Raw genomic sequence first — 27,305 nt, forward strand, 5'->3', positions numbered from 1 at the left:
GTATTCTTTGTACTTCTCTGGGGAGAGGAGTACATGCGGTTTTCTTGTTTACAATATGTGAGCTTCAGTAATGCATTGGTAGAAGGTGTTTGTTAAGTTTAGAAGTCACACAAAAAAAACCAAGCTGCCAATGATGTCACCTCGTTTCTGAGTCTCTCCCAGCGCAGACAGGTCTGCTGAGAATATAGGAAAGCCTGTGTACACCCATCCCCACCTCAAGCCCATGGTCTTGTGGGGAGATGACTCAAGTGTTGCAGGTATCCAAACGATCGCTGATCTGGGTGTACAGTGTTTTCTTGAGAAGGTCTGGAGGGTTTTGGAACAGTGGAGTTTTGTTTGTTCTCAGAATTTCTCCTGGACAACCATACTTAATCTGACAAGAGTATTTTATAGAACGGGATATAGCATTGGAACAAAATTGCTTGCCCCATGTCTTGAACACTTGCATCTGGTAACATTTGCCAAAACATTTTGGTGGTCTTCAAGTTTAAAACACCAAAGCATTTGTGCAGGTGTTTTCTTGTAGTCAAACGCTTGTATTACCTTTGCAAAAACGTTTCATCCTATGGTTTTATAATGGCTGTCAAAGAGAATGAGACCTTACTGTCGTTCTACTGTCCGCTTGACCTTCTCTGTTTTATGACGTGCGATTGTTTGAACAACCACAAACCAGAAAATAATGTATTGGTACAGATTTGGGAGCTTTAAATCGGCTCGATGCTTCTCGCGTTCGCAGAGAAGGGTGCACACGCCGTGGATAAAAGCGTGGATGTCTTAGCCCAGTATAGCATTGCAAAGTATTGCCGTCTAATTCCTTTATCCCAATAAATAGGACAGCAACACCAGGGCGTTGGCCTTAACACTTGGGTGTGCCCTGGCAGAGGAATGACATACCAACGAGGAGTGACCGCATCGCCTTAATCCTCAGCGCCTCTCCCCTAGACACCGCACTGACACAACCGAACCGATCAGCTGGCTGTGCAACTTGCTTCGCCGTGTTGCGGAGAAAAATACTCCTCCTACCCCTGCGTGAACAGCACTTCATATTTAGCCCAGCTCTGTGCAAAAGGAGAAATAATTCATGCGCCGAAATCAGGCTGGCGCATCGCTTTGATTTATTAATTATTATGCCGCCTGCTTTTTGTTGCTAAAGACATTGGGTTTGTTGAACAGAGGTGCTGGGCACGCAGGGAGGCTCCTGTGTCGAGCGGGAGCCAAACCAGCCCAACGTGGCTGCTCGTTTTGCCGTATCCTGAACGTTTGGCTGTTAAAGCCACCCGATACCTGTAAGAGCCTGTCTCCATAAGTAATCGTTCAGTTTGCTGTCGGTAAATACTGCAAGGTGCGAGGTGGCTATTTCCCCGTGGTGTGTTTTGCTTTCATTTGTTAACTGCTAGGTCTGCACTTCTTTTCACAGTTCAGCTTTCAACTGAATTACAAAGAAGTTTTGCTGTCTCCAGTCCTTTCCCCCCCGCTTTGTTTTTCATGTTCTCTTTGTTTTCAATGTAGATAACCAATAAGGTATCTTTTATTTCTGTTACAGAATTTTCTCTTTCCTGGATGTGGTCACTCTGTGTCGTTGTGCTCAAGTTTCCAGGGTAAGAACCTTCTTTCTTGCTGGTGGATTTTAACAGCTGATGGGATTTGCGTGACAATTCTCTTGCTCCAGCATTCCCTAGCATGTCAAACTGGGAGGATTTGTACCAGGGAGCTTTGTGCAACTCAACTATTGTTATTTAACGTCCCATATTCATGCTGCAATACCAGAAATTTCTGATGGCACCAGTGAAGGGGGACTCAAAGCTTGAATACCATTTTGCCAGTGTCCCAGGCTCTGGGCAGGTTACTAAGGGGAGGTGGCTGATTTTTTGCCCAGGAGCTCTCCGGTCAGCCAGGGTTTGTACAGGAGACCTGTGCTGATGAAAATACCAAACTTGGATGAGTCTAAAATGGCATCTTGTGGTTTTTGGTGGAGATACAGAAATTTTGATTCACAGAGATGCTGCACAGTTAACGAAAGTTTACTTTTCTACTTGGAGGTAGTTTGAAATAAGCATGGAAGAAAAAAAAAATGAGTTGCCTGTTTTGTTTAGGGTTGGTTTTTTTGGTTTTTTTTCTGAAGAAGCTCATAGTTTGGTGGGCTTCGGCTAATGAAATCCAGCTTGGATTAGTCGCTTGGGAAAATTTCTCCAGCTGCAGGTCCAGTTATCTAGAGCTCCCATACTTGTTCAGATACATTATCCTGCTGGTATGTAATATAACACACAGAGGGAGCGTTACTACAGCAAGACTGGGAGGTCGGTTACGCTGGAAGGTGTTTGTAGTGGTGTGTTCACCGTGGTGGCAGAGCCAGTGCTGAGTGCCACCTGTACAAAACCAATCAACCTTGGGTTCAGGCTTGAAGTGGGATTTGTTTCATTATTTCAGAGTATGTAAGAATAAAAAAGACTATGCTTAAACATTTTTAATTGCACTAAAAAATAACCTGTGTGATGTCTAGGCATTACAGTTATCATCCCATGTTCTTTGAATAACATAGGTCTTCTAGTGAAAGGTCTTCCAGCTGAAATTCCCCGCTCCAGCAGGAAAATATTGACCAGATTGGGCTGTCAGATACTTCCCAGTGCCAAGGTGTACTCCCATTTTTGTTGCTTGCTCCTGTTTACACAGCCCACAGGGCATCGAGAATGTATTAGTCATTATGTGACACAGCAGGTATTGTAAAGGGCTGGAGTCTCTGCACAGAGCTACAGAAAGGCTGTAGGTGATGTTCCCCACATTACGCATTAAAATATGCTGTCTTATAACTTGCATCCACTGATGCATTTCTTTTCCACTGGAGCTATTGCTTTTCTCATGGCGATAATTAGACCTTAAAACAAATACCAGCAATGAGATTTAAAATGCAGAAAATCAATTAATGCTTACAGTTCTGCTGCCGGCTGTTCTGAGCGTATACGTGGCATGCACAAGAACTAGTATGTTGTGATGGAGATGTAGCTCAGTGCATGTAATAGATGTGGTATAAAAATATGCCTATATACATGCGCTCTTTCATAACGATGGACTCACGGTTATTATGAGATCTAGTTGTTTACTTTGATTACGTAATTAAAACTTCAAGTATAGTAGTGTGTTGACAACCTTTTTGATTCATTAAGGGCAGAATTACTAACTTTCAGTTCCTGGTTCTCATTTGTAGCATGAACCACATGAGATTTGTTTGTTTAAAAACAAAAAACAAAACAAACAAAAAAACCCACAAAACCACCAACAAAATCAAACAAAACACACACTTTAAGTCAGAGGTAGTAAACACTGTCAATCCGGCAGCGGTGCGTGGTTCTCAGGTAAGAGCTGGATGCTTTATCTGGACAGCTTACAAAGATTTGAATTCCTCCGTCTGTGGGACGCGGCACCCCGTGCACCGAGCCGTGGAACGGCCTTGAGCACCTCTTTCTGCTGGAGGCAAGAGAGAAGGTGTGCGAGATGACAGCCTCACCCAGCGCTTACGGGATCTCGCCGCGTAGTCCTGCGTCCCAGCGCCACCGAGTCCTCCGCGCCCTCAGAATAGCGTCACCCCCCTTGTCAGTGTAGATGCCTGGTGTAGGGTCTCCTCTGGGACTCGCCCACGTCCTGGTATCCTTCATCTTCGTCTTGGTCCTGCTAGCATCCTTCGCCCACGTCCTGGTATCCTTCATCTTGGTCCTGCTAGCATCCTCTAAAGGTTTAGCCGGGGATGCTGCAGAGGGATTAGATTCCAGCCAGGATTGTGAAGATGCCCACGCTCCGGCACTGCCTCCTGTCCTGGGCTCAGCACCTACACCTCCCGTGGGAGCAGAAGTGGCGGGGGCGCCGCGGGCTTGCCTGCTTGGGGGACTTGTGAAGAGTGAGCCGTGTAGGTGAGGGGACTCTGGTCCCAGCAAGCAATTCTGGTAACTGCACAGTTTTCCTTGTTGGCTGTAATTACTTGTTGCTTTTCCATCTGAGACAGAATGTTGTTTCTAAAAGGAACAAACTGTAACTAGGTCCCCACTGGCGTTTTTTTTCATATTAACAACACATTTACATTTTTTCCCCCGATAAAGGCATGGAATGTTCTGGCCCTGGATGGCAGTAACTGGCAGCGAATTGACCTGTTTGATTTCCAGAGGGATATTGAGGTATAATTAAGTGACATACAAACCCATTTTTCTTGTTAAAATGTAATTACAGCCTAGAATGGATTAATACTCCCAGCGTAACCCTTTTTACCTTCCCTGGAGATAGAAATCATTAATTTCAGTTCTTCTTAGCTTCAGGGAGTCTTTAAAGTCTTGGCAATCCATTCAGCTTTTGAAAATGGACAGAATTATATATCTGTATCAAGACTTAAAGGTAGTAGTGGAAGGAAAGTATTTTTGTGTGTGTTCTGAAAACAGAAGTAAGTCGAATAGTTTGTTCTTGTGGAAAACGACTTCTTCAGCACAGCAGAATTTAGGCTACTTTTCTTTTTGCTCAAAAAAATGTTAACATAGCACTGACTTAAGACCATTAAGGCTGAATGTCTTTGGAAACATGGCCTGCAATATGTCTGTCCTTTCCTGTCTATCTTTAATATTGAAAATTGAAGTGTAAGCGAAGGCAATTCGGGGGATGAGGTCAGAATTATTCCTAAAAGACGCAGCTTTGGAAATGCTTCGTTGTAGCTGTTCTAAATCTGTTAGGTGGGAACTAGTCAGCACCGATAGGAATGGATGCTGTTGTCGTGCTGTTCTTAACATTAAAATTGCATTAATCGGGAAAAACAATGAGAAAAAAAACCCCACCAAAGCAAACCCTTAAATTTCCTATCGGAATGTTATAATCCTCTACGTTGGAGTAGGGAGAGAGCGAGATTAACTCCTTCTAGATAGGCATAAACTGGATGATGGCTGACGAGTCACACCTCGTGTGGGAGCTGGTGGCAAACACACATTATTTGTGGAGGAAAGAGTTAAAATAATCTCTTTCTGCCAGCTGTGTACCTAAGCAGCTGAGACGGGGATGGAGGCACAAGCCTGTGATACTGACCTCTGCACGCTTGCAGGGCTCCAAGTGGCCTGAGACTTCTTGAAGGAGGTAAACTATGTGATTTTTGTTGTTGATAACAAATACTTTTCTCTCTTTTAACGTGCCTTGGAGGTTCTGGAGCCGTAGAATTTTTTACTTTGGTAGAGGCAGAGCAGGGTTACAAGCGGTGCTTGGGCTCTGGAGGTGGCAGGAGCGGTGGACGGAGCTGCTCAGCCTTGCTGCCGTGTTGGTCTGCGTAGGAGGGAGAGGCAGGAACGCTGTGAATACAAACTAGGCTTTTCTCATTCTTGAGTGGTTTTTGCATGGTTTTATTGTCTCTTTGTTCTCTACCACCACTCTATACATCAAACACATGTCCTTACGTAAACACCGTCTTCCCCTTTTCAAACCAAAGGCTTGAATGTGTTGTACCTAACCTAAAAGTACCTGCTAGGCTTTCTGATCTCCTAAACCTCTGCTTTAAAGGAATGTAAATGCATCACTTGCTGTAAATCCTCTGTATAGATGTGGTTGAATCCTCCCAGTCGAAGCGTATGAATTCAGAGGCTTGCTAGAGGAATTGCGAAAACAGACAGGGTGTTTCAGAGTTTTCCAGCCCTTCTATACACAGATGTGCAGGTCGAGCTTCAGCCCCCCGGAGGTGTTCGGTCACCCCACAGCTCTGGAGCTGCTCCCCCAGCCCCTGAAAGCAAGTGGCCAGATGTCACCAGAAGCTCGTGAAGAGTTCTAGTTAAGCTGGTGTCCTGTTTTCCGTTGTGCTATTACATTGTCCTGAGCCCGATGCTTGATTTATTTTTTTTTAATTTTTTTTTATGGACTAGAAAAAGATTCTAAAAGAATAGCCTTGTGATTACAGAGGTCTTAAATGCCGACTGGTACTTGGAGAACCAAGTGATGTTCCTGTTCTGTGATAAACGAGCACGTAGACTAGAGGGGAAGGTTCTTGAATTTCTGGACACTGATGCAAATATTCTGTCAAGGGTTTTTGCACTTCGTTCACAGTGAGAAGTAGCTGGGTAAATGCTAGCTTGTAGTGGGGTCTTTGGAGGCTTCCCTTGATGACAAATTTGGAATTAAAAAAAGCGTTTTTCTAGGTCTCTTGAACACAAATGTTTTAATCCGTTTTCCCGTAAGAATAAAAACTCGTGGGCTGGTTCTGCCTCATCTCTGTTTTGAGTAGAAATTTTAAGTATAGCCATTTCTAGTACATTGACTGTACTTATTTGTAAATCTTCCTGCCCGTGTTGTAGCGATGGCATTGCTGCTTTCCTCTTTCTTGGGTAGTCTGTGTCCATGTCTGGGAACTCTGAACTGGAGGAAACTCCTCAGTCATTAGCCTGAGCGGCTTTAGGTAATCGTTCCTTGTCTCTCCATCTTCAGAAGCTGAATAATTCTCCCTCTCCCTGCCTTAGAATTATTATCATGGCATATTTTTGTTTTGTTCTGTTTTGTTTTCTTAGCACTGTTTTACCTAGAATAACAAACTGTTGTTAATCTGCAAAAATTTTGCATACAACTTTTCGAAGGATCCGGGTGACTTTTGGGTTTTAATGTCATTCTTTCTGTCTCCAACAGGGCCGAGTAGTTGAGAATATTTCTAAAAGATGTGGGGGTTTCTTGCGGAAGTTAAGCCTGCGTGGCTGTCTAGGAGTGGGAGACAATGCATTAAGGTAGTGGTATGGCTTCTTTCTGCTCTTAAATGTGACATAAAGAACGATTTTATTTCTGCTACCACAAAGAACTGGAATAATCGATGGCCACTTCCGAACTGAGATCTTGAGCCTGTGTGTCTAACTTAAAACGTAGAGTGGTAATATTATATATTATTTGATAATATATTTATATTGTATTTATCTTTTAACTTGTAATTTTTTAACTTCATATAGTAGCTGCTGTTCTCAATTCTCATTAAAATAATGCCAACTGCTGCTACAGGCTAAGTCGTAATTGACACTGAATTACAAGCTTTTGCCTTTAGGCTGGGAAATCCCAAGGCAAGCTACGAGGCAACATATAGTATTTATTTTATTTATTTACCTATTTTGTTTGAGACACGATTTTGTAAGGTCATATCTGACGCGTTATGGGTAAACCAAATGTTGTAAAACATCTGGAAGACCGTTGCCTGAAAGTGCTGTGTTTTCCCTTTCCTTTAATAAAGGACATTTGCACAGAACTGCAGAAATATTGAAGTATTGAACCTCAATGGCTGTACCAAGATCACAGATGCGTGAGTAAACTTCTTTTCTCCGTTTGCCCTGCCATCCCCTTTTCTGTGTGTACCACGTTATATTTCCCATCTCTCTTTCTAAGGGAAGGCCAGGCTCGTGCGTGCAATAGATAATGTGATTCGTGTTATATGAAACGTGTATGGCTTCGAATAAATCTGTGAGTGTGTCTTGTATGCTCTCTTTCAGCACGTGTACCAGCCTCAGTAAGTTCTGCTCTAAGCTCAGGCACCTGGATTTGGCTTCCTGCACTTCCATAACCAACCTGTCTCTGAAAGCACTGAGGTAGGAGTCAACCCCGTGGACTTTTGCCGGTTGATTGCAGATAGCGTGACCCACCGTTGCCCTGTGTGTGCCTTGGAGGAGACTGACGTAGGCTGAGGTCTAACCGTCGTTAGAATTCAGGCATCCCCCCCGCCCAGAGCTCAGCATTCACACGTGGTGCCTCCTGGTTTGCCCACACGGAGGAGGAAGACTTATGAAAAGCTGCCCTCAAACTTTTTTTATATCCATCCTGATGGTTATTAGCAGTGGAAGAAGAATTATACCCTATGAAAGTCTTGGAGGAGGGATTTTGGGGGAGGCAAAAGTCTTAGTCTGCCTTTTTAAAATGCTCGTTTACTAACAGTCAACTTCTTCCTTGTAAGTGTACCTTTGCGTACTTAGCAATTGTTTACAGAGCTAGAAGGTGAACACCAGCATGTGACTATTTGTCTTTTTAAACTGCTTAGGAGACATATAACTGCTTAAATCTGCTAAATGGAATTGCCAAGTAATCTAGAAAAGGAAGGGACAGACAGACATTGGTGGGAAGATATTGGGACAGAGAAAAGGAGGCAAAAAAAACACTAAAGGTAACAATAGAGGCCAAGCTATTAAAAAACAATTAAATAATTCAAGTGATATACCAGTGGAGTAAAAGAAAATAGAGGAAAGCTGTATCATGGGGGAAAAAATACTGGAGGGTGAATCTAGACACCAGAGGAAACCACAGAAAGAACAAATGAATGATTAAATTGTTTTTGTCACTACAGTAAATACTTTGAGCCTGGTTTTTCCTTCCCTTGAGGGTCTTCATCCTTGCCTAGTTTCATGTGGTCTAATCTGAGCTGCAGCTATCTTAAATCCATGATAGCATGTGTATTTCTTCCTAATTACAAATTACACTTGAGTGTTACTCCTACTGGCAGCTATTTGCAAATGCAAAGTTACACCTGGGAAGTTAGCAGCAGCGTGGCAGGAATCAGCCCTAATTTTGGTTTTCGTTGAGGGTTGTTTGGTTATATTCAGATCCAGAAAGCCCGTAGCATCTGTCCTTGGGCAGGAGCTGGGAGGTGTCCAAAGTGGGATAAACTGGTGGTCTTTGACCCTACTAATACCCTGGTTTAGAGCTCCTGGTACCGTCTCTGGAGAGCTCTTTGCATTTGGAGGTGATGTTTGACAGCGGTGTTCCCCGTGGGTGCGTGGGGTGCGGGTGTCCATCTGTGCGCACGTGGGTTCCAGAAATGGGAGATTGCCTAGATTCTGACTTGAGGCAGGATTTCTTTCCAAAACAAAACCACACACTTTTACCTTTCACCTCCAAAGCGAGGGGTGCCCACTGCTGGAACAGCTGAATATCTCCTGGTGTGACCAAGTGACTAAGGATGGCATCCAGGCTCTGGTGAGGGGCTGCGGTGGACTCAAAGCCCTGTTTCTGAAAGGCTGCACGCAGGTACGGCTCCGTGGAGAGCGCTCGGCTCCGCTGGTAACAGCTGGCTTATTTCTGCTGTAACTGAAAGTATGGGGATGAAGTCTTGTGGCTTTTTCTATTTCCAAAAATGTTACGTTACTGAAATCACTCACAATCTGTCTGTTGGAGATGAACTGCTTTTATGGAAATTCTTTAATAGCTTCAAGCTCAGCGTGAATAGTGGGACATTGAACAATTTGCGTATCTCGCTGTAGAATCATTCATCTTTTTTCCCGTCGGGAACACATTGAGCAAACTTTTACAGAGGAGATAACTTTGTTATTCATGGCTAGACCCATCCGTTTCTGAAGGCTCTGAAAATTTTAGAAAGCGTGACAGTACTTTCATCTGCGCTGCTGATAGAATTTCCTCTACGTGTCCTTTGGATCTTCTAGTTAGTCAAAGAGGATCACCACGGATTTGACTGCTTTGAAAAGACATCTCTGCAGCCAGTCAGGAGCATAGTACTGTTCCCTCAAGTATAACGTATAGCGCTTGAGCTATAAAAGTATATTTTAAAGAGGTTGCAGAGACTGTGATGCTTGTACTTTGGAATATGTAAGTGGTGCGCTAACTTTTACAGCTGAAAGGGGTTTTTTTTGCCCCCCTGGTTATACTTCTTGTTGTTCAGGCTAACTTCCTTGAACCTCTCTTTACTGTGTTACCTGGTCAATCATTGGAAAGTTTAATGTGTTAAAGATTTAGCTGTATTACAAGTTTACTAAGGGGTTACATCAATTATGAACTGGGGCATGGGAAACATCAACCTCAAACGTTGCTCTTTGAATGAGCCAGATCTCCTCGCAAAGCTATTTCACAAAGAATTTTTTTAATTTTTTTTTTATTTCTCAAAGAATTGTTTTTTAATTCTTTTTTTTTTTTTTTTTTTTTTTTACTTAAGCAGTCCGGGGTCTTTTTAACGCAGACAGATAGGCTAGAAAGGAGCAAAGGTATCTCAGAATCTTGTCCTCAAAAAAGGACACTAAAACTGACCCTGCAGGAGTTGAAACCTGTGACCCAGTGACTCCCAAGATTTTAAGAGCCTTGAGGTGGACCTGGAAAAAGATCTGTGATCTGTTAGGTCCTTGTACCTGAACATTGACAGGGCTTATTTGTTTTGGAATTGTTTTCTTTTTTTTTTTTTTTTTTTTTTTTTCCCTTGGGAGTAGGGATTCCTTTAGTATGAGTCAGGAAGTGACATTTTTGTTTGCTGTGTATGGAAAAAGCATATTTCTCCTGTGCGTGGACACTGAAAGTCCTGAAAGGTTTTTTTGGTAAGCAAGGCATTAATACGCTGCTTATGTGCATGAGAAAACTCAGCTGCAAGGGCTATAGTCAGTAGTTTTTCTAAATTTATACTACCATTGGATTTTTAATACGTGAGATGGGTATACATGGCTGTAAAAATGACTTGATTAAAGATACAACAATCTCAGCCTATTTTGAGAATTCAGGTCATAGAAACAGCTTGAGTTTCTAGTAATTTATGGAGTCATGAGTAATATTGATGGCAATACATCCTTGTTATCAATTACTTGCCATCTGTTCTTATAGATTTAAGAATAGCAGGCTTTTTTATCATCAGAAAGCAACCTGGCTATGTTTGTGTTCCTCACATTGAAATAAGACTTTATTTTTATATTGCAATACTGGAACTCCAAATAGCGTTACTTACGGGCCCTCGCTGGTGAAGCGTTTCCTTAATCCCTGTAAATAGTTTTTGATTTCACTACTTGCTTTGCTAATGATGCATGTTTGATCAGACCAGCTTTTCTTTAAATCAGTAACTTAGTGGTGTAGGTCTTTGAACTCTGTTCCTAAGATGGGAAAAAAAAAAAAAGGGGGGGGGGGAAAGACATGCATTTATTGCTGTGTATTTCGAGATTGCAGTGCGTTGCCCTCCTCCCCCATAGGTATCCAAACCAAACCACAGATGCATTATTGTTCTCAAAGCTTTATATTGAAGATGGCTTCAAGTTTTAACAGGCTGCTTCAGTCTCTCAATTTTTCTTTCCAGCTTGAGGATGAAGCTCTGAAATACATTGGTGCACATTGTCCCGAACTGGTGACTTTAAACCTTCAAACATGCTTAGTAAGTAAAGCTTCCTATAATTTCCCAGCTCAGCCATTACTGTGCATTTAGAGGCCATCTCTAAGCAGAACCATGCAGAATGTGCTCCATCCCAGAAACGTCAGCCTCTGTGCAGACGGGGCGATTGTAAATTTACGAGACTTGTAAAAATAGTTGATGAAAGCCAGCTTTTCGGTAGCATTCAGTGATGCTGGATAAGCCCCCGAAACAGTCAGTGTCGTCGCATTCATTTTGTCAGAATTGTTCGTGTCTTTGCCCTGCCCACGGGGCTTCTAAATTCATTTGCAGGACTAGCTGGAAAAAATGCTTTCCATTGGGCTGGAGTGTTTGTGTGGTGATCCAGCCAGGCGGTTCCTCTGCTCTCTATAAAACTGAACCAAGAAATGCAGTTTCCCTGCACAGAAGGGCTCTAAACGGGTTCTTCTGCGGTGCCAAAAATGTATATTTATGCCAGAAAAGAAATTGGAATGGGCTCTTTGTACATACCATCTGACGCAGTGAGTAACTGGGCAAGTCTCTTCCTTTTCCATGGAAGTGGGCAAGGCCTGGGGAGGCTGCAGGGCTCTCCTTGCCCACTCCTGTTTAAGGAGTAGCTTTACCAGTTACTAGACTGGCGAGAGACTGGTACCCATCCATCTGAGACTCGGCACTTGCGAAGGGGGGAGCTGAACTGTCAGCATGTTCCAGGCCTGTGCCTGGGCTCTGAGGGGCAAACGGGTGGAAGGGAGAAGAAAACTGATAAGGTTCTTGATCTCCTTAACCGAAAACACCAAGTTCTGCTCCGTTTCTGTTCCACCTCCCTCCAGAACTTGGGCTTCCCAGCCTGCGGGCTTGCTGTTTGCTATCTTAAAAGAAGCGGTGCCAATCCCTAGGTTGGTGTTTTTCTGTGGGAATTGAGTCTGGCTGCCTCTGAAAATCCAGAACCGAAGGATGACGTGAGGTTTCACCTCCAGCATGCGCAGCCTCTGCCACCTTTTGTCCCTTATCCCACTGCCCGCATCGTTCGATCCCGGGCGGCTCCTTGGCGCAGCCACCCTGAGTACCAGCCCCTTGTGCTCTTGCTTACGTGGGGGAACCTGGAGCAGGATTGTGCCCTGTCCCCCGCCCAGAGCAGCGCACATGGGGCTGGACAGACCCCGTGTGTCCGGGGATGCAGTGGATCGACAGAGCTGCTGGACCGTCTGTTTTTTACGTGAATTTAACCAGATTTTGGCTGTAAGCCTGGCTCTCCGCTTCAGGTTTTGGTCCCAAACCGCTGGCATGTATCTTTCAAAAGCTGTTTGTGAAAACAACTTTTCTTTTGGGGGGGGGGGTGTAACTGACTCTTTGGTGCTTTCATGTCTTGAGTTTCAGCCAAGGAGGTCTTTACAAGCAAGAGTGGCACAGAAGGCAGGAGACCTAGTCTGGGCTTGCTGCTACCGTGCCTCCCCCCATCGCTCACGTAGCCCAGCTCGGAAACGTTTCCGTGCATGTGGAATCCCTTTCTGAATGTTGACAAGTCACTTCAACGTGGCTTATCCTCTTTCAGTTCCAGTGAAATATTTGAAGGCATTTGGGGGGGTGGGGGTGGTGAAAAGAAGCGTAACTTGGCCTGAGAAGGAAACTATGCAGTGCCTTGCACCTCCACCTACGTCGTTATGGCTTGTGATGTTGTTATTGTTTTTCTTGTAGCAAATAACAGATGATGGTCTCATTACAATATGCAGAGGATGCCACAAGTTACAATCCTTGTGTGCTTCAGGCTGCTCTAACATTACAGATGCCATCCTGAACGCCCTGGGACAGAACTGCCCGAGGCTTAGGTAAGTGTTCCCTGAAGTTACTCCAGCGACCCGCTGCGTGTTGAGCAAAGGATCTCGGTGACATACTCCTGTAGGATCTCAGCCATTGTAGACACCGAAGGCCTTTCCAAAAGGGCACTTCCTATCATTCAGTTTTTTCCAGCTATGGGATGATCAGAGTTGTTCCCAAACTTCTGGTTTCTAAACTCGTGCGAGTAAAACAGTGGTAAAAGAGCTCCATGCCGTGGTGGTGTGCGCTGCCAAGAGAGACAGGCTTACTAGCAGGCTCCTTTTACACCATTGTGTATCTACTTTTGTTCTTTTATGAAAAACAGTTGAGCTTAGGTTACTTTTGTATTGAGAACTGAAAACGCGTTTGAACTACATTGTTTCCTCCTGGCATGTGATATTAACAGGTTTTTCAGGATGGTTTTGTAGCAGATGGAATTTGTGCACAATGCTTGACAGAGTGGGCTTCCAGCGACATCTCTGCAGGTGCTTGGGTTTGGGTTTGTTGGTTTTTTGGTTTTTTTTTTACTTTTTAAGAGTTTTTTATTAGGACAAGCTTCTTCAGGAAGACCTCGCTATAATTCAGAAAATGGCCAGGTGCAGAAAGAAGAGACAACTTTTGTTATCTGACAGCCAACAGCTGAGTGGCCTGTATTAAATGGCACAAAACACGTATCTTCCAGGGGAAAACAAAACACAACTGTTTTCTGTGATACCTAATGTCAAGATTTACGGGTACAAAGCGCAGCGTACAAGCGTGTGGAAACCAGTTTGGAAAGAGGAAGGTAGAATACAGTTTTGCTTCCAACTGGTTTCTGTGTTTATGTTGAGCTTCAGCTGCAGCTTAAGGGCGTTCAGCTCCATACGGTAAAACGTGCAGTGCCCTTTAGGAGAGCTGGCGTCCTTTTCTGTCAAGGTAGAGGAGTATGTTGATGTTGTGAAGGAAACTTCTGGAGAGCTGTGGTGACTGTCGGCGAGAAAGTTTTAAAGCAGTTCACCTCCTTAGAAGGCTTCACGCTCTTCTGTTGCAGCATTAAATCTTTATTCTCTAATGCTCATCTGCCACGTTGTCGTGTATTACACCCTTTTTTCACGACGAGATCTGTATTTGGGGTGAAAGCCAGAGGAGATCACTCGGGGAGGTTGTCGAGTGGCCAGCGATGAAGGTTTTTAAAGAGCACCTCAGTCCAGCACGTGTAGCAGGGTACGGACTGGATGACCTGTGGAGTTCCCTTTTAGCCTGACTTCTTTTTTTCTTTCCCTGTGACCAACGCTCAGGTATAGAGGGTGGATGTTCTGTTGCAAATTATCCTCTCAGAGAGCACAGCCTAAAACCGGGTCAAACTTTTCTGGGTTGCTGGAAGCTTTTAATGAAACACTCTGAAAAGCAAAATGACTCCACCATGGTTATTATAAATTCTTTCTGTGCAGAATATTAGAAGTTGCAAGGTGTTCTCAACTAACAGACGTGGGCTTTACCACTCTAGCTAGGGTAAGTGCTCGTTTCCATTTTCTCATCGAGTACCTTTGCTTTCTTTTCGTGGTCGATACGAACAAGCGGTAGCTTTCTCTTGAACGTCGGTTCTTGTCCTGGTTTTGAGCTCGACATTTGAGGGGAAGCTATGTTACTAAAATTTAGGTTGTATATAATCTTTGGCATTGTCCTGACCCACACATCTAGGAGGATGTGTGTCCAAACTATGTGAAATATTAAATACTTGGGAGTTATACACTTCACTGTTTGTTTTTCTAGATTAATCTGTATTGTGTACAGGCGACCCTAAATTTAACTACCTTACCTTTCTACGAATAAAAAACCAAACATCTATGCCTTTAAAGAAGTGAAACTGCTGGATTCCCTTTGCTATACTTGGTGCTGCTTGGAAAGAAGGAGCAGTCTTTCCTTCCAGCCGTGATGTTTCATGGAGAAAACCCCTTCATTTTTAAAAAGAACTTTCTTTATTGTAGTTGTAGTATTGTATATATAATAATAATACTGTAGTATTGTAGTTTATTTGTGTTGGTGCCTGAGCTTTGCACTTAGTTTGTGTGTTTGGTCTTGTTTGCTCCTAGAACTGCCATGAACTTGAAAAAATGGACCTGGAAGAGTGCGTCCAGGTAGGAGGTGCCACCTTGGGCTCTTTTTCTTTTAGCATAAGTCACAACAGCGCGGAAAGATGGTGAAAAAGTGGTAGAAGGTCTGCAAATAAGAACGGGATTTAGAATCCTGAGGGAGAAGATCAGATGTATTTGGATAAGAAAATGCTGCTTCTGTAGTTGGGTCCTTTTGTATTTCATAGTAATGACTCCTGCTGTAAGGAATAAAATCGTTAAGAGTAATAGATGTGTCCTGAAGGTCGTGTAAGAGGTGTGTGAATCGTGACCCTTGGCACAAGGTAAAGATCTTATTCTGGGGCTTTACGCCTAAGGCAAGGGAAGGTTTTGCTACTTATCTTGCCAGAAATAATGGAAGTTACCTCTGTTTTGAAAAAACGTAGCCAGATGGTTTGAACAGCAGTGATTTTATAGAGGACTTGGCAACAAGTTGAAAGAAAAGTGGGATGCCCGGGCTATCATTAGCCTTCCTAAAGGCAGTGGGGTGGGATGTAACGAGGCTCTTGTTGTTGCCTCTCTTACAACCCTGAGCTGCAGCTGTCTTTGTTAGTTGTGAGGAGGTAGGGTGCGTGCCATAACCTCCTAACCGTTGTGAAGTCGCATATAAAGGGAAAAGAGTTGAATTTACTCAAGATCCCGTGGAAGAGGTCTCTCACCCTAAGGATAGATTGGAAATCGATTCGGATAAAGACAGTGGCGAAAACAGGATTTTGCTTCCCACCCTGAGAACTGAGTGACCCCGGTATTCTGTTCTTCCTGATGTTTACAGGGCAGAAATTCAGGAGATAAAAAGAGGAAATTACACTAGTCCAGACAGGAAGCGATTTAAAGTTAACCCAATAAAGGAAGAATCAAAATTAGGCAGTGTCCTTGGACTGACTTGTGCTGAACAAAGACATGCCAGCAAGTTCCTTTCGGAATTCTTTTGGATTAGAAAAGCGTTGTGTTGAGTTCTCTCTCTTCCTGAAGAAGAAAGAGGAAGAATTGGGCAATCCACCAAGCTGTTGGAAGGGGAACTGAGCACCTCTTGTGCTTTCAGACACAGATGCTTAGGAGACATTGTTGAAGAGGTCTCTTTGCTCTCGCTGGCTTCCCTTAATTGTGAGCTGGTAGTGAGAGCTACTCAGGGAAGTTCAAAAAACCAGCCATGCCTCTGCCTCACCTGTCCTTTAAGGGCGTGAGGAGTTTTCTATAAGGGAGCACATCTGAAATTTGGGCACACGGGAGAATTGTTCCTGAGGGGCTCAGGAAAGTGACTTTGTGGGGCATTGTCGTGGATCAGGCAAAAGTTTTGCAGTTTTTCTTCCGTGGTGGTGGAGGGAAATAAGTCCTTGTGCAAAACACCCAGCGTGAAAAGGCTTTTTTCTTCTTTTCCAGATAACAGACAGTACGCTAATCCAGCTTTCCATACACTGTCCACGGCTTCAGGTTCTGGTGAGTATTACAGGGAGACTTCCAGCATTTTCTTTCTGTAAACAAAGGGATTTCAAGCACTGCCTGTGGGGATTTGTCTCTTTGACTTCATAGACGTGTTGCAAAGGCTTGGAAGAATTCGGCTAGAAACTTGACCCCGAAGAACCTATTGTCCCTCCCCTACTGCTAGCGTGAATCATAGGCCAGGCACACGCAGCTGCCTGAAAATGAATTATGGGATGCTGGATTCTCCCGGTACCAGCCTCTGGCTGTCCTCAGCGAGCCCAAGAGAACCCCTCAGCGTAGCGGGGTGGGGGGAGGCTGCAGCCCCGCTCACCTGCAGCGTGGAGCTGGGCAACAGAGAGCTGGAAAGCTTGCTGGCTCCGGAAAGCAATGTTCCCCTGGGTGTAAATTTCTGGGAATTTAGTCTCGATCTCCTCTGCATCCCTGTGTCCATTGTCGTTACGAGAAAACCTGGGAGGTGGGCTGCAGGCAGCGGTGGCATCCCTTCTGCACGCTGTGCCCCTCGACGAAGCCACAGGCTGGTGCTACCTCCTAACTCGGGAATACTTCCTCCTCAAGAACTTTTAACATGCAGCGCCCCCCCCCCAAAAAAATGCACCAAGTGGGTGACATTGTCTTTCTGCTGGTTCTTAGACCCAGTGGCAGGGTCCTTCCCGTGATGCGCAAGGCCACGGGTTTTGCAAAAGTGTTTTTTTCGGTGGCAGAGGTAATTGTTTCCATCCGTCCTGTCTCCTGGCCCCGTGCTCCCACCTTTCACAGCCCTCTTGCCCATCGTGCTTTGGTTGTGAGTTTTCCCCTTGCAGGCACTTCAGTCCTTGAGGTCCACGGAGCCCAGCCCCCGCAATCCGGAGCGTGGCAGTGGCTCCAGCACCAAGAGGGAGCCCAGACCTGGCCAAAAAACCAGCGTGGCAAACCAGTCCAAACCTGTGAAACGCGGGGCCGTCTTCTCCCTTGCCCCACAGCATCTCCCGGCAGGGTTTTGGCTTCTGTTTGCTGACGACCAGGGCTGCTAACTTGCTGTGTTTGGGTGCAGAGCTTGTCCCACTGTGAGCTGATCACGGACGATGGGATTCGTCACTTGGGAAACGGCGCCTGCGCACACGATCGCTTGGAGGTGATCGAGCTGGATAACTGCCCTTTGATCACCGACGCCTCCCTGGAGCACCTGAAAAGCTGCCACAGCTTGGAGAGGATAGAACTGTACGACTGTCAGCAGATCACGCGGGCAGGGATCAAGAGACTCAGGGTAAAAAAGAAAAAAAAAAAAAAAAATGAAAACACCGCTAAGGCTGTGACGTGAACGCGTTATCTGGTGGGGAGGGCTGAGGTTTCACGTTCCTCGTGATCTTGGGCTCGTTTTTAAAGTGTTGGGAGACCCATCAGCTGTGAATTTAATGGCTGTGGTGCACTGGGAAGGTTGGATGGGGATGATGAACAGTAGCTGGTAGGGAGGAGAGGTAATCGCTGCGTCCGCTGAGCAGCAGCAGGAGGGAACAGAGGAGACCTGGCGTGCAAGTCGGCGTTTTGCAGGTGCTCGTAGGTGCCAGCGCTCTTCTAAACGGGGGGACCACGAGCCTGTGCCACAGCAGATGTGCCGTGGTGCTAATTCACGCGGTGGATGATAGCGCGCGTTGTACTGATGCTTCTTACACTGACCCTTCCCCTCTAATAACTGGGGCTGATCCTCTAACGGTCAGTCTGCCGTCGGGGAGCCTGCGTGGCCCTGAGGGGGACGGAGCATGGGCCAGAGCCAGAGCCGCTCTGTCACGAGCTGTCGGTCATCTAAGGTGCTCCGTGTCCCAGGGATTCCCTCCTGGGTCTGTGTCTCCCTGTGTGGAAGAGGAGCCATGAGAACGTTTGATTTGCAAAGAGGGGACACGTCTGTACGGTTAGATGTTCCGTTCCCTGCCGCCACCCCGGGATTTGGGGGGTGGGGAGAGCATCATTTTTTAATTGGTCCCTCTAACTCTGTTTTCTGATAACAGCAAGAGCAGGCTGGGGGGCGGTCACACTGGGGAAAAGGAGTTCACCTATAGTTTTTATATGTGCCTTAGGCTGCAGTCTGAAGAGGAGTAAGCTGAGCACTTTTCAGCTTTGCTTTGACTTGCGCTGCCGCTGCCCGCGTCACTTTACACCTTGTTTTTGTCTTTCCAGACCCATTTACCCAACATTAGAGTCCATGCCTACTTCGCGCCTGTGACTCCACCTCCCTCGGTCGGAGGCAGCAGACAACGCTTCTGCAGATGCTGCATCATCCTATGACACTGGAAGCGGTCGCCTTTGCAAACTGAGTATTTAATTACACTTGTAGAATTACGGTGGACACCAGTATCTTCAAGGAAAGCGATACCAGTGTCATTTGGGAGGGCCAGTGAGCAGAGCTGTGGCTCCAGGCCCCCCCGTAGCCACCCATACACGTACATATACACACCCCACCTGTTCCAGCAAACTGATGAACTCCGCAGTACGGGAGCTGGAGCTGTGTTGGCTTTTTCTGTAGGTGGATTGGGATAATTCTGAACCATTCCTGCTGGGCATGCTCAGATGAAATCGTTGCGCTAAGGAGGGGAGGTTTTTGCGAACCCAGAATGACTGTTGCTGCTGTTGAGGTTGGAATAGTAACTGAAATCCTTTGAAACGGGGAGAGGGGGAGAGGGAAGGAACATGCTTTAACCCTGCATCCGTTGTCCAGAAGAGAAAAAAAACCAAACAAACAAAAAAACCACCCCTCCAAAAAAAAAAAAAAAAAAAAAAAAAAACACCAACAAAACCGAAACCTGAAAATCCCAACAAGTTTTGTGTCCATTTTTCAGCGAGGGAATGAAACAGCAGTTGTGAGACATGATTTACTTGCGCTTCTCTACTTCCCGTTCCCTGCTGACCACCCTGAGCATGCTCACATCGAAGGTTCATCCGTTTCTTCTGTGTCCTGTAGCATCCAGCTCAGAGGCTTCCTAGGTTGTTGTGATGTAGCTTGAAATCTGTAATGTCAGGCTCCGTTTTTTTTTACCCTCCTTTTTACCCTCCCTCCATCCTGCTTTTTTTTTTTTTTTTACAGATTTCTAATTCAGTCTTTTTTTTTTTTTTTTTTTTTTAAGATTTACCAAATGAAATTTAGGACTTGATAATTTCAATTTTTAAAAAAAAAGTACTTTTTACCATTAGAAGCCTGAGCCTGTGATGACCCGTTGGGAAGATATTGAAATGGCAAGCGAGCTGCACTGCGGGCTGAGCTCTTGTAGGCTTCAGGGCCGGTTTTTGTCAGCGATTGGGTGTCCAAATTTGTTTTGCATTTCAGGTTTTAATCCCAGTGACAAGAATATAACTCTCTTGATATAGGGAGAAAGTTAAGAGTCTCTGTTCCAGTGACCGTAAGTTCCCTACTCCTGTCTTTTCCCTCCCAACCCTTCATCCTGCCCCCAAGGAAAAGCAAAGTAGAATCTTTTTGCTTGTTGCCCCGATCAAGAAATAACGGCTCACTGGGAGGAACAGCTGCGAATACACCCTCGATTATTGCCCCGGTTTTGTACGCCGAGGGGCGAGCGCTGGGGGATTTTGCTGAGTCTTCCGCAGGTAAGTGGTTTGCCCCAGCGAAGGGACCGTCTGGCTGCGAGGGGGGGGTTACGGCGTGCCCGTCCCTCCCCGCGGTCGGGGTACATGTTCGTAGCGGCTGCTTTGGAGGCGAGATTAGCCCGGGGGAAGCACGTACCAGCGCTCCCAGCGTTCCTGGATGCTGGCAGTTTGGGATGCCCCGTACGAAACACGAGAAGAGATGGGCAGGTGCCAAGGGTCTGACGGGGCCGGACTCGCCCAAACCCTTTGCAGGTTTGGGGGTGTCGAGCTGACGTGTGAGGAGTTGCGCTCTCCCAGCCGCAGGGGACGCGTGGTTATGGATGGTTCCCGGCTGACCGAGGCAGTGAGGAGCGAGTCCGGAGCCATCCCAGCTGCCGAGGAAGCGATGCTTCGCCGTGACGCCGGAGAATCCGGGGGGTGGGGGGCTTGGGGTTTCACCAGGGGGGTTGCTTCGAGGCCAGGTCTGTTGCTTCCCACCCATTATCGCCGCCTGAGCTGCCAAGGCAGGCAGAAGGGTCGCTTAACACCACCAAAGCTGTATCCCCCTTATTCCTCCAACTTCAGATTTCCCCATCCCACCTGTACCGGCTTATCCCGCAGCGGCACGGTCTGCTGGGAGGAAATCCAGTGTCCCGCGGTTAAAAGGACACTGTCGGTTCCTTTCCCGTAGATCGCTTTTAATCCCTTCTATTTATTCAAATCCTCTTTAGCGCCGTGGATTCTCTTGCTCGCTCTCCCCAGCGAGCGCGTTTCCTATCCTTGGGGGTGCGGGGACTCCTTGCTCTGGTTTTCGGGGTGGTGGAAGATCTTGGCCCTTCCCGCGGTGTAACAGACTGATCCGGCGGGTGCGCCCGGGGGCAGCGCCCGGCCATCGCAGGATTTGCACAATTTGGGGAAAAACACTTGGGTTTTAGTTTATACTGTGGCAGGGGAGAGCTGAAACGGATTCGTAAGCCAGGGTGTAGTGGGCTGATTGATTTCTTTGTGACAGAGCCGAGTTTTCAAGGGAAAACTCAATACAGAACCCAAAGCATTATTATTATTATTAATTTCCAAACAGGGTGACAGCATTAAGGTAGCTCGAACTACTTGACAGTGTCCTTTTAAGTCAATTATCCGTCTTCAAATGGACTCTTCCTTTTGTTTGTATTTATAAATACCAATAAACACCATTTTCCAAGCTGTGTCTTACTGGAGGAATACCTTTTGTAGAGCGGGAAAAAAAAAAAAACAAACCAAACCCAACCGTCCCCCATCCTGCCCACGGCGGCATCCCGGCCCCCGGCTGGGTTTTGGGAATTGTTATTCCTGCTCCACCGTGTTCCCGTGTTCCTGCTGGGTGGCCCTGGCTTCGGGCTAGTGGCCACAGGGGCCATCGGGCACCAAGGTTCAGGGTCGGGCGCGTAGTGGGATGGCTTTGTATTCTGATTTTTGAGGGGTGATGCCAAATGGTGGCTCTGCCCGAAGGTGCGGTGAGGAGCAAGCCCTGACCGAAGAGAAATCCATTCGCCAGCTCCCTACTTGTGCCGAACGTGTCTTTTTTTCAGCCTCTGCGCTCAGGTCCTCAGCCCGAGACCCTGCGCCCTTCTCTGGCCATTACCCCATTCCTTGTCCTGCCTTCGCTGCGCCCCACAACCCCGAGGTGCCTCTAATTGCGTCCCAGCCGGAGAGCGAAGGCTGGACCACGCGTGGCCACCTCAGAGCAGCGTTTTGTCCTCACCTGGATCTGCCTTTTGGTACCTGATCCCAGCCATGGAGCCGTCCCGGGATCGAGCTGCCTTGTGATGGAGCCGTCCCGGGATCGAGCTGCCTTGTGATGGAGCCGTCCCGGGATCGAGCTGCCTTGTGATGGAGCCGTCCCGGGATCGAGCCACCTTGGGATCCAGCTGTCCCGAGATGGAGCCGTCCCGGGATCCAGCCGTCTTGGGATGGAGCTGCCTTGGGATCCAGCCGTCCCGGGATCAAGCCGCCCCGGGATGGAGCCACCCCGGCCGCAACGTCCTCGGGGGGCACTGGGGGCAGAGACGAAGGGACCCCTGTAGGGAAAGAGCCTGAGACCCTCTGGGCCCCTGTCAAGATGCTCCAGGGAGGTGCGAGGAGATGGGATGCACCCAAAAATGAGGTTTTTCTGCTCTTTGGAGACCCACAGCAGCACTGTTTCTCCAAGTTCTGTGACTGCTCCTGCAGAGGACGAGGATGTGACAAGTGGAACGTGCCGACACAGGTTAATTGGAAGAAAAACCTTTAACAAATTCCTATTTTCCAAATAATATCATTGTAATTTCCTTTTTTTTTTTTTTTATTATTATTATTATTTTACTCAATGTGTTGTTCATGGCTGGCCCATGGTGTTATGGTGTTGGGCTTGGGTTGGTGGTTTTTTTTCAGTGGGGTGGGGGCGGATGGGAGATCAGTACGACAAGGTTCTTTGCTGCCGTGTGCCCTGAAAATGAGGTTTAAAACATTTAAAATGTGGCCTCTTGCGGTCGCGTGGTCAGGGGGAGTTGTTTTGGGGGGGGGGGGGGTTACACAGTTTTGTAGTGTTTTCTGGCACCCCAGCAAGCTGCCCGGGGGTTCTGTTCGCTCTCGGTGCTGAAGCCTGGCAGGGGCAGCCAGGACCCCCGGGGAGTCCCATAGGGCCAAAAAAAAGGATGGGGGGGATAAGAAGCCACTTTCCTCTCGTTCACAGCTTTGGTCCATGCCTGGCCAGCCTGGGACGTGCCCCCCGCCCCTCGGCCCCCCCTTGGCTTGCACCCCCGGCACCCTGCCTGGGTGGCTGGCCAAGCCCCCCTGGGTGACTGCTGTCACCAGGGGTCCCGTACAGGGGACACACCTTGGCACAGAGTCCCGGGGGGTCCCGTACAGGGGGGACACGTTGGCACAGCGTCCCATGGGGGTCCCGTACAGGGGGGACACCTTGGCACAGCATCCCATTGGGGTCCTGTACAGGGGGCACAGCATCCCAGGGGGGTCCCATACAGGGGGGGACACCTTGGCACAGCATCCCATGGGGGTCCCGTACAGGGGGGACACCTTGGCACAGCATCCCATTGGGGTCCTGTACAGGGGGCACAGCATCCCAGGGGGGTCCCATACAGGGGGGGACACCTTGGCACAGCATCCCATGGGGGTCCTGTACAGGGGGCACAGCATCCCAGGGGGGTCCCGTACAGGGGGGGACACCTTGGCACAGCATCCCATGGGGGTCCCATACAGGGGGGGACACCTTGGCACAGCATCACCGGTGCCACCTCGGCTGGTCCCTTGGCACTGCCCTGCGGCGCTGGCTGTCACGGTGGGACGTGCTGGCCATGCTGGCAGCTGGTGCATAGGGCTGCCTGGCTTCACCTAAATGGAGGTTATTATTGATTTTTTTATATTTTTTTTTAAGAGACAAGGAAGTACAGCCCCAGGAGGGCACCCAGGCTGCGGGAGGGAGGCGGGGGGGGAATGCAGCACCCCCCAGCACCCTGCCCTTTCCCCAGGGCTCTTCAGCCATGGACCTTCCTCCATCCCTGACGGTGCTTCTGGGCTCACCGTGGTTTTCCTTGGCTGGCCCCAACGTCAGCTCAGCGGCTGCTAAGCCGGGATTATTCCCCCTCCTCTATGCAACCCCCCCTGTTCCATGCTCTCATCCTCCAGCTCCGCTCCCATCCCGCTGCTTGGCCCAGCGGGGCCGGCAGAGGTGGGGGGGCCCGTCCCCGCAGACCCCCGTGATGGGGGGCAGGGATGCCCCATCCCGCTCTTTTTAATGCATTTTTAAACTGGGGTGGGCTCAGGGCGTCTGGTCAGTCTGGGGTGCTGGACACACGAGCTGGAACCTTGTCATACACTCCCTTGATTATATATGTAGATATTATAAAGAGATCTGTAAAATATTATTTTAATGATATTGTAATCTGTGCTTTCCTTGACACTGTGTGGATATAATAATGCCATTAACTAAAAGTAAATATATATATATATATATATGTAGCTGGGTTGTCACTTGTCTGTGTGATGCACCGGGTGCGACTATGGGGCGGTGGGGAAGGGGCTGGGGGGTCCGAGCCCCGACTCCCTCCGCCCGTGTGTGTTTTGGGGAGGGTCGTGGGTGTTCGCTGCCCCCACCAGCGATGGGTCTGTGGGCCTGGGTCTGCCCTTGCCCCCCACACTCGCTGCTGTCTGCTCTCAGTGTTTGCCGACCCCCTGATGGCAGCCCTGGTCTGGGGGGTGTCCCAGCACCATCCCTGCTTCTCACCTGCTGCTGGGGGACGGGGGCTGTCCCCAACCCGTCCCAGGGGCTCCCCAAAGCCATGGGGCTGTGCCCCACAGCGGGTGCGGGACCCCGGGGACCCCTTGCCCGAAGGCCAGCAGGTGCCGCAGCGATGAGGCCACACTCAAGGCTGCTCCCTCTGTCCTTTAATACAAAAGAGGGATGAGGTGAAGGCGACTCGGAGGGTTTGGGGACACAGTGGGTTTGGGGATGCAGAGGGTTTGGGGATGCGGCTGCCATCAGTGCATGGAGACAGGGATGGAGGCCAGCCAGCAGCCAGGACAGGACCCGCGCCTCTCGCCCCACTGCACGAGGGGCTGGGTGAGCCTGGCGGGGATGGGGGGATGGCGAGCCTGGCAGGGATGGGGGGATGGCGAGCCTGGCGGGGATGGGGGGATGGCGAGCTGCACTGGCAGGGCTGGCTCTCCGGGACGGTGCCAGCCATGGGCTCCTCTCTCCATCCCGGCACAGCTCGCTCCAGCACGGTGGGCGATGTCCCTTCCCAGGGGTGACACAGCTCCGGGGGCCAGGTCCTACCGCAGCACCAGGTGATACCCCTCCGGGCCGTGTGCTGCCAGGGACACGGCTCAGCCAGGGCCATCGGCCCCTGCCCAGCTCTGCTTGCCCACGGCCACCACGTTACCTTTGCTGATGGCCACCATGAAGCACGTCTCATCCAGGAGGTTCCTGATCATCTGTGGGGCAGGGGGGGTGAGGGGAGGGGGGCCAGGCTGGGGGTGCGTGTCCCATCCTGGAGCCCAGACCCCCATCCCGCTGCAGTGAGGGGCGCCCATGGGAGCAGGCTGGGGATCCCAAGGAGCCGGGCTGGATGGACCGAGGGGTCCTTACCGCATCGCTGATGAGGATGTGGATGCCGGAGGGTCCCTGCCGGGCCAGCCGCAGGATCTGGCCCACGGGCAGCCCCAGCAGCTCGGCCAGCTTCCCGGTCAGCTCAGCCACCGTCAGCTCCTCCAGGTGCACCTCCTGGTACAGCCCTGGGGACGGGATGGGGAGGGGGCGGTGAGCAGGGACCCTCCATCCCCGCGCTGCCCCGTGCAACCCCCGTACCTGAGCATCCCTCCTCCGCGCCCTCGGCCCCACCAGTGGGCTCCCGCAAGACGTAGAGGGTCAGCCGGGACCGCGGGCACCTGCGGAGGCAAGAGGGGGGTCTGGGGGGGTGGGATCCATCCAGGCACAGTGGGGGCTCCTGGGGCTCCCCGGGAAGAGGCGGCGAGGGGTCCCGCGAGCTGCCCGAGCCCACCTGCCCGCCAGCGCGTTGCAGAGGCGGATGCCGTCGGGGGCTCCGCAGATCTGGATGAGGTCCCTGCGGGAGAGCTTCAGCAGGTCGGCGCCTGCGGGTGGGGGGGCTCAGGTGGGGGGGCAGCCACAGGGGCTGGCTTTGTCCCCCCCTCCCCAGCCTGGGGCCACCCGTGGCTTCACCTGTGAAGCTGGCGAAGACGCGGGCGTAGGCGGAGAAGCGGCGTTTGTGCAGCCACTGCTGCGTCTCCAGGGGGGATGCGCAGGGGCTCAGCACCTGCGGGCAGCAGGATGGGAGCCTCAGCCAGGGCACGGACCCAGCGGGCAGGTTCCCAGCCCAGCCAACCCCCCCCTGGGGGTCCGGGGGGGGGGGGGGGCACAGGGGGGGCACCAGGCTGCACCAGCAGCACCCTCACCTCACCAGGACTCTCCGCTGGGCTCTCGGCAGCGCAGGTGGGCGACACACACCCCCTGCGGGGAGGGGGGCCGGGGCTGAGCAGGGCACCCTGGCGGTGGGTGGGGGTCCGGGGGGGTCCCACTTACCTCTCAGGGCTCAGCAGCTTGAAGGAGTGAGGAGACGGCAGCCCTGGAGTGCCCGGGGGGCTGTGGGGTGCACCCAGCGCGTCCGGCCATGGGGCGCACTGAGGATGGAGGGGGGGCTCAGGGGGCGCGGGGGCTCGGGGGGCTCCCCAGCCCGCAGTGGGGGGGTGCCAGGGCCAGGTCCCACCTCGGTCAGCACCGTGCTCTCGTAGGCCGGCTGGAATTTCTCCCGCTCCAGCCCCGGCTGCTTCTCCACCTTCTCCCGATCCGTCTTCTGCTTCCGATCGGCCCCCTTGGGCTGCGCGGGGGGGCGTGAGCTTGGCCCCCGGGACCACCGGCGCGGCAGCCGAGGGGTACCCAGGTCCCCCAGCACCCCGCCCCCCAGGCACCCGGACCCCTGGGATGCTCAGACCCCCAGTACACCCACCTTCCCATGCACCCACCCCGCCATGCACCCCCCCCCCCCCCCATGCACCCCCCCCCCCCCCCGTACATATGGACCCTTGTGCACCCACCCCCCCCGCACCCAGACCCCCCCCTGCACCCAGACCCTTGTACACCCACCCCCCTGTGTCACCCAAGCCCCCAGTGCACCCACCTTACCCACCCTGGCAGGTACCCACCCCCCCCATGCACCCTGCCCCTGGTGCAACCCCCCCCCCGCCCCGCACCCAGCCTCTCGTGCACCCAGACCCCCCTGCACCCCCCCATCCTGCATCCCCCCACCCTGCACCCACCTCTCCTGCACCCCCCGCCCCGCACCCAGCCTCTCGTGCACCCAGACCCCCCCATCCTGCATCCCCCCACCAGACGCCTCCCCATGCTCAGAGCAGGATTTCCCAGGAAGGGGGGGCACCGGTCACCCTGGGGTCACTGGTGCCCCCCCCCTCGGTACCTTGAACACCTTGACGAGGCAGCTGGCAGAGTGGAGGTGCTCGGGGGGGTCCCCCTTGCCCCCCACCCCAAAGGTGTCGATCTGGATGCGGAGGGGGACACCCTTCTCCCCCCCGTTCTTCCGCAGCGTGAACTCGGTGCTGATGCAGTGAACCTGGCCGGGGGCAGCGGGGGCGGGGGGGGGGGGGAGGGGGCAGCTGCCGTGACCACCCCCCAGGGCCCCCCCAAAGCCCCCCCAGCGCCCCCCCAGCCCCGGGTCAGGCCCGGCTCCCACCTGCAGGAAGACCGAGGTTGGCCTGGCGGGGTCCCACAGGAATTCCGCCGTGTTGAGCAGCGTGGG

At 50.1% G+C, this 27,305-nt stretch overlaps 2 protein-coding genes across 4 annotated transcripts in view; one reads left to right on the top strand and one right to left on the bottom strand.

Moving 5' to 3' along the window:
* The window catches only part of FBXL20 (F-box and leucine rich repeat protein 20), a 44,151-nt gene extending 22,948 nt beyond the window's left edge, over nt 1–21,203 (top strand). For 2 of the 3 annotated variants that reach the window (XM_056362262.1, XM_056362263.1), the window contains exons 3-15: nt 1,544–1,598; nt 4,089–4,163; nt 6,628–6,722; nt 7,214–7,282; nt 7,470–7,565; nt 8,868–8,994; nt 11,030–11,104; nt 12,776–12,906; nt 14,326–14,386; nt 14,968–15,012; nt 16,387–16,443; nt 17,480–17,692; nt 18,601–21,203. In XM_056362262.1, the coding sequence (XP_056218237.1) occupies nt 1,544–1,598; nt 4,089–4,163; nt 6,628–6,722; nt 7,214–7,282; nt 7,470–7,565; nt 8,868–8,994; nt 11,030–11,104; nt 12,776–12,906; nt 14,326–14,386; nt 14,968–15,012; nt 16,387–16,443; nt 17,480–17,692; nt 18,601–18,708 (1,207 nt within the window). In that variant the 3' untranslated portion in view covers nt 18,709–21,203. The remainder of the gene's footprint in view (nt 1–1,543; nt 1,599–4,088; nt 4,164–6,627; nt 6,723–7,213; nt 7,283–7,469; nt 7,566–8,867; nt 8,995–11,029; nt 11,105–12,775; nt 12,907–14,325; nt 14,387–14,967; nt 15,013–16,386; nt 16,444–17,479; nt 17,693–18,600) is intronic. The other variant, XM_056362264.1, reaches the window with a different exon arrangement.
* A 1,342-nt stretch (nt 21,204–22,545) lies between these two features.
* On the bottom strand, nt 22,546–27,305 carry LOC130160330 (transcription factor CP2-like; the record flags this gene model as incomplete). Its single annotated transcript, XM_056362739.1, has 11 exons — nt 22,546–24,845; nt 24,918–24,969; nt 25,124–25,269; nt 25,343–25,422; nt 25,536–25,626; nt 25,715–25,808; nt 25,948–26,002; nt 26,075–26,172; nt 26,259–26,369; nt 26,967–27,119; nt 27,240–27,305. Coding segments are annotated over 11 exons (984 nt in total), but the record flags the coding sequence as incomplete, so codon positions are not given.

This window comes from Falco biarmicus, chromosome 17, assembly GCF_023638135.1.
Source record: "Falco biarmicus isolate bFalBia1 chromosome 17, bFalBia1.pri, whole genome shotgun sequence".
Taxonomy (NCBI): Eukaryota; Metazoa; Chordata; class Aves; order Falconiformes; family Falconidae; genus Falco; species Falco biarmicus.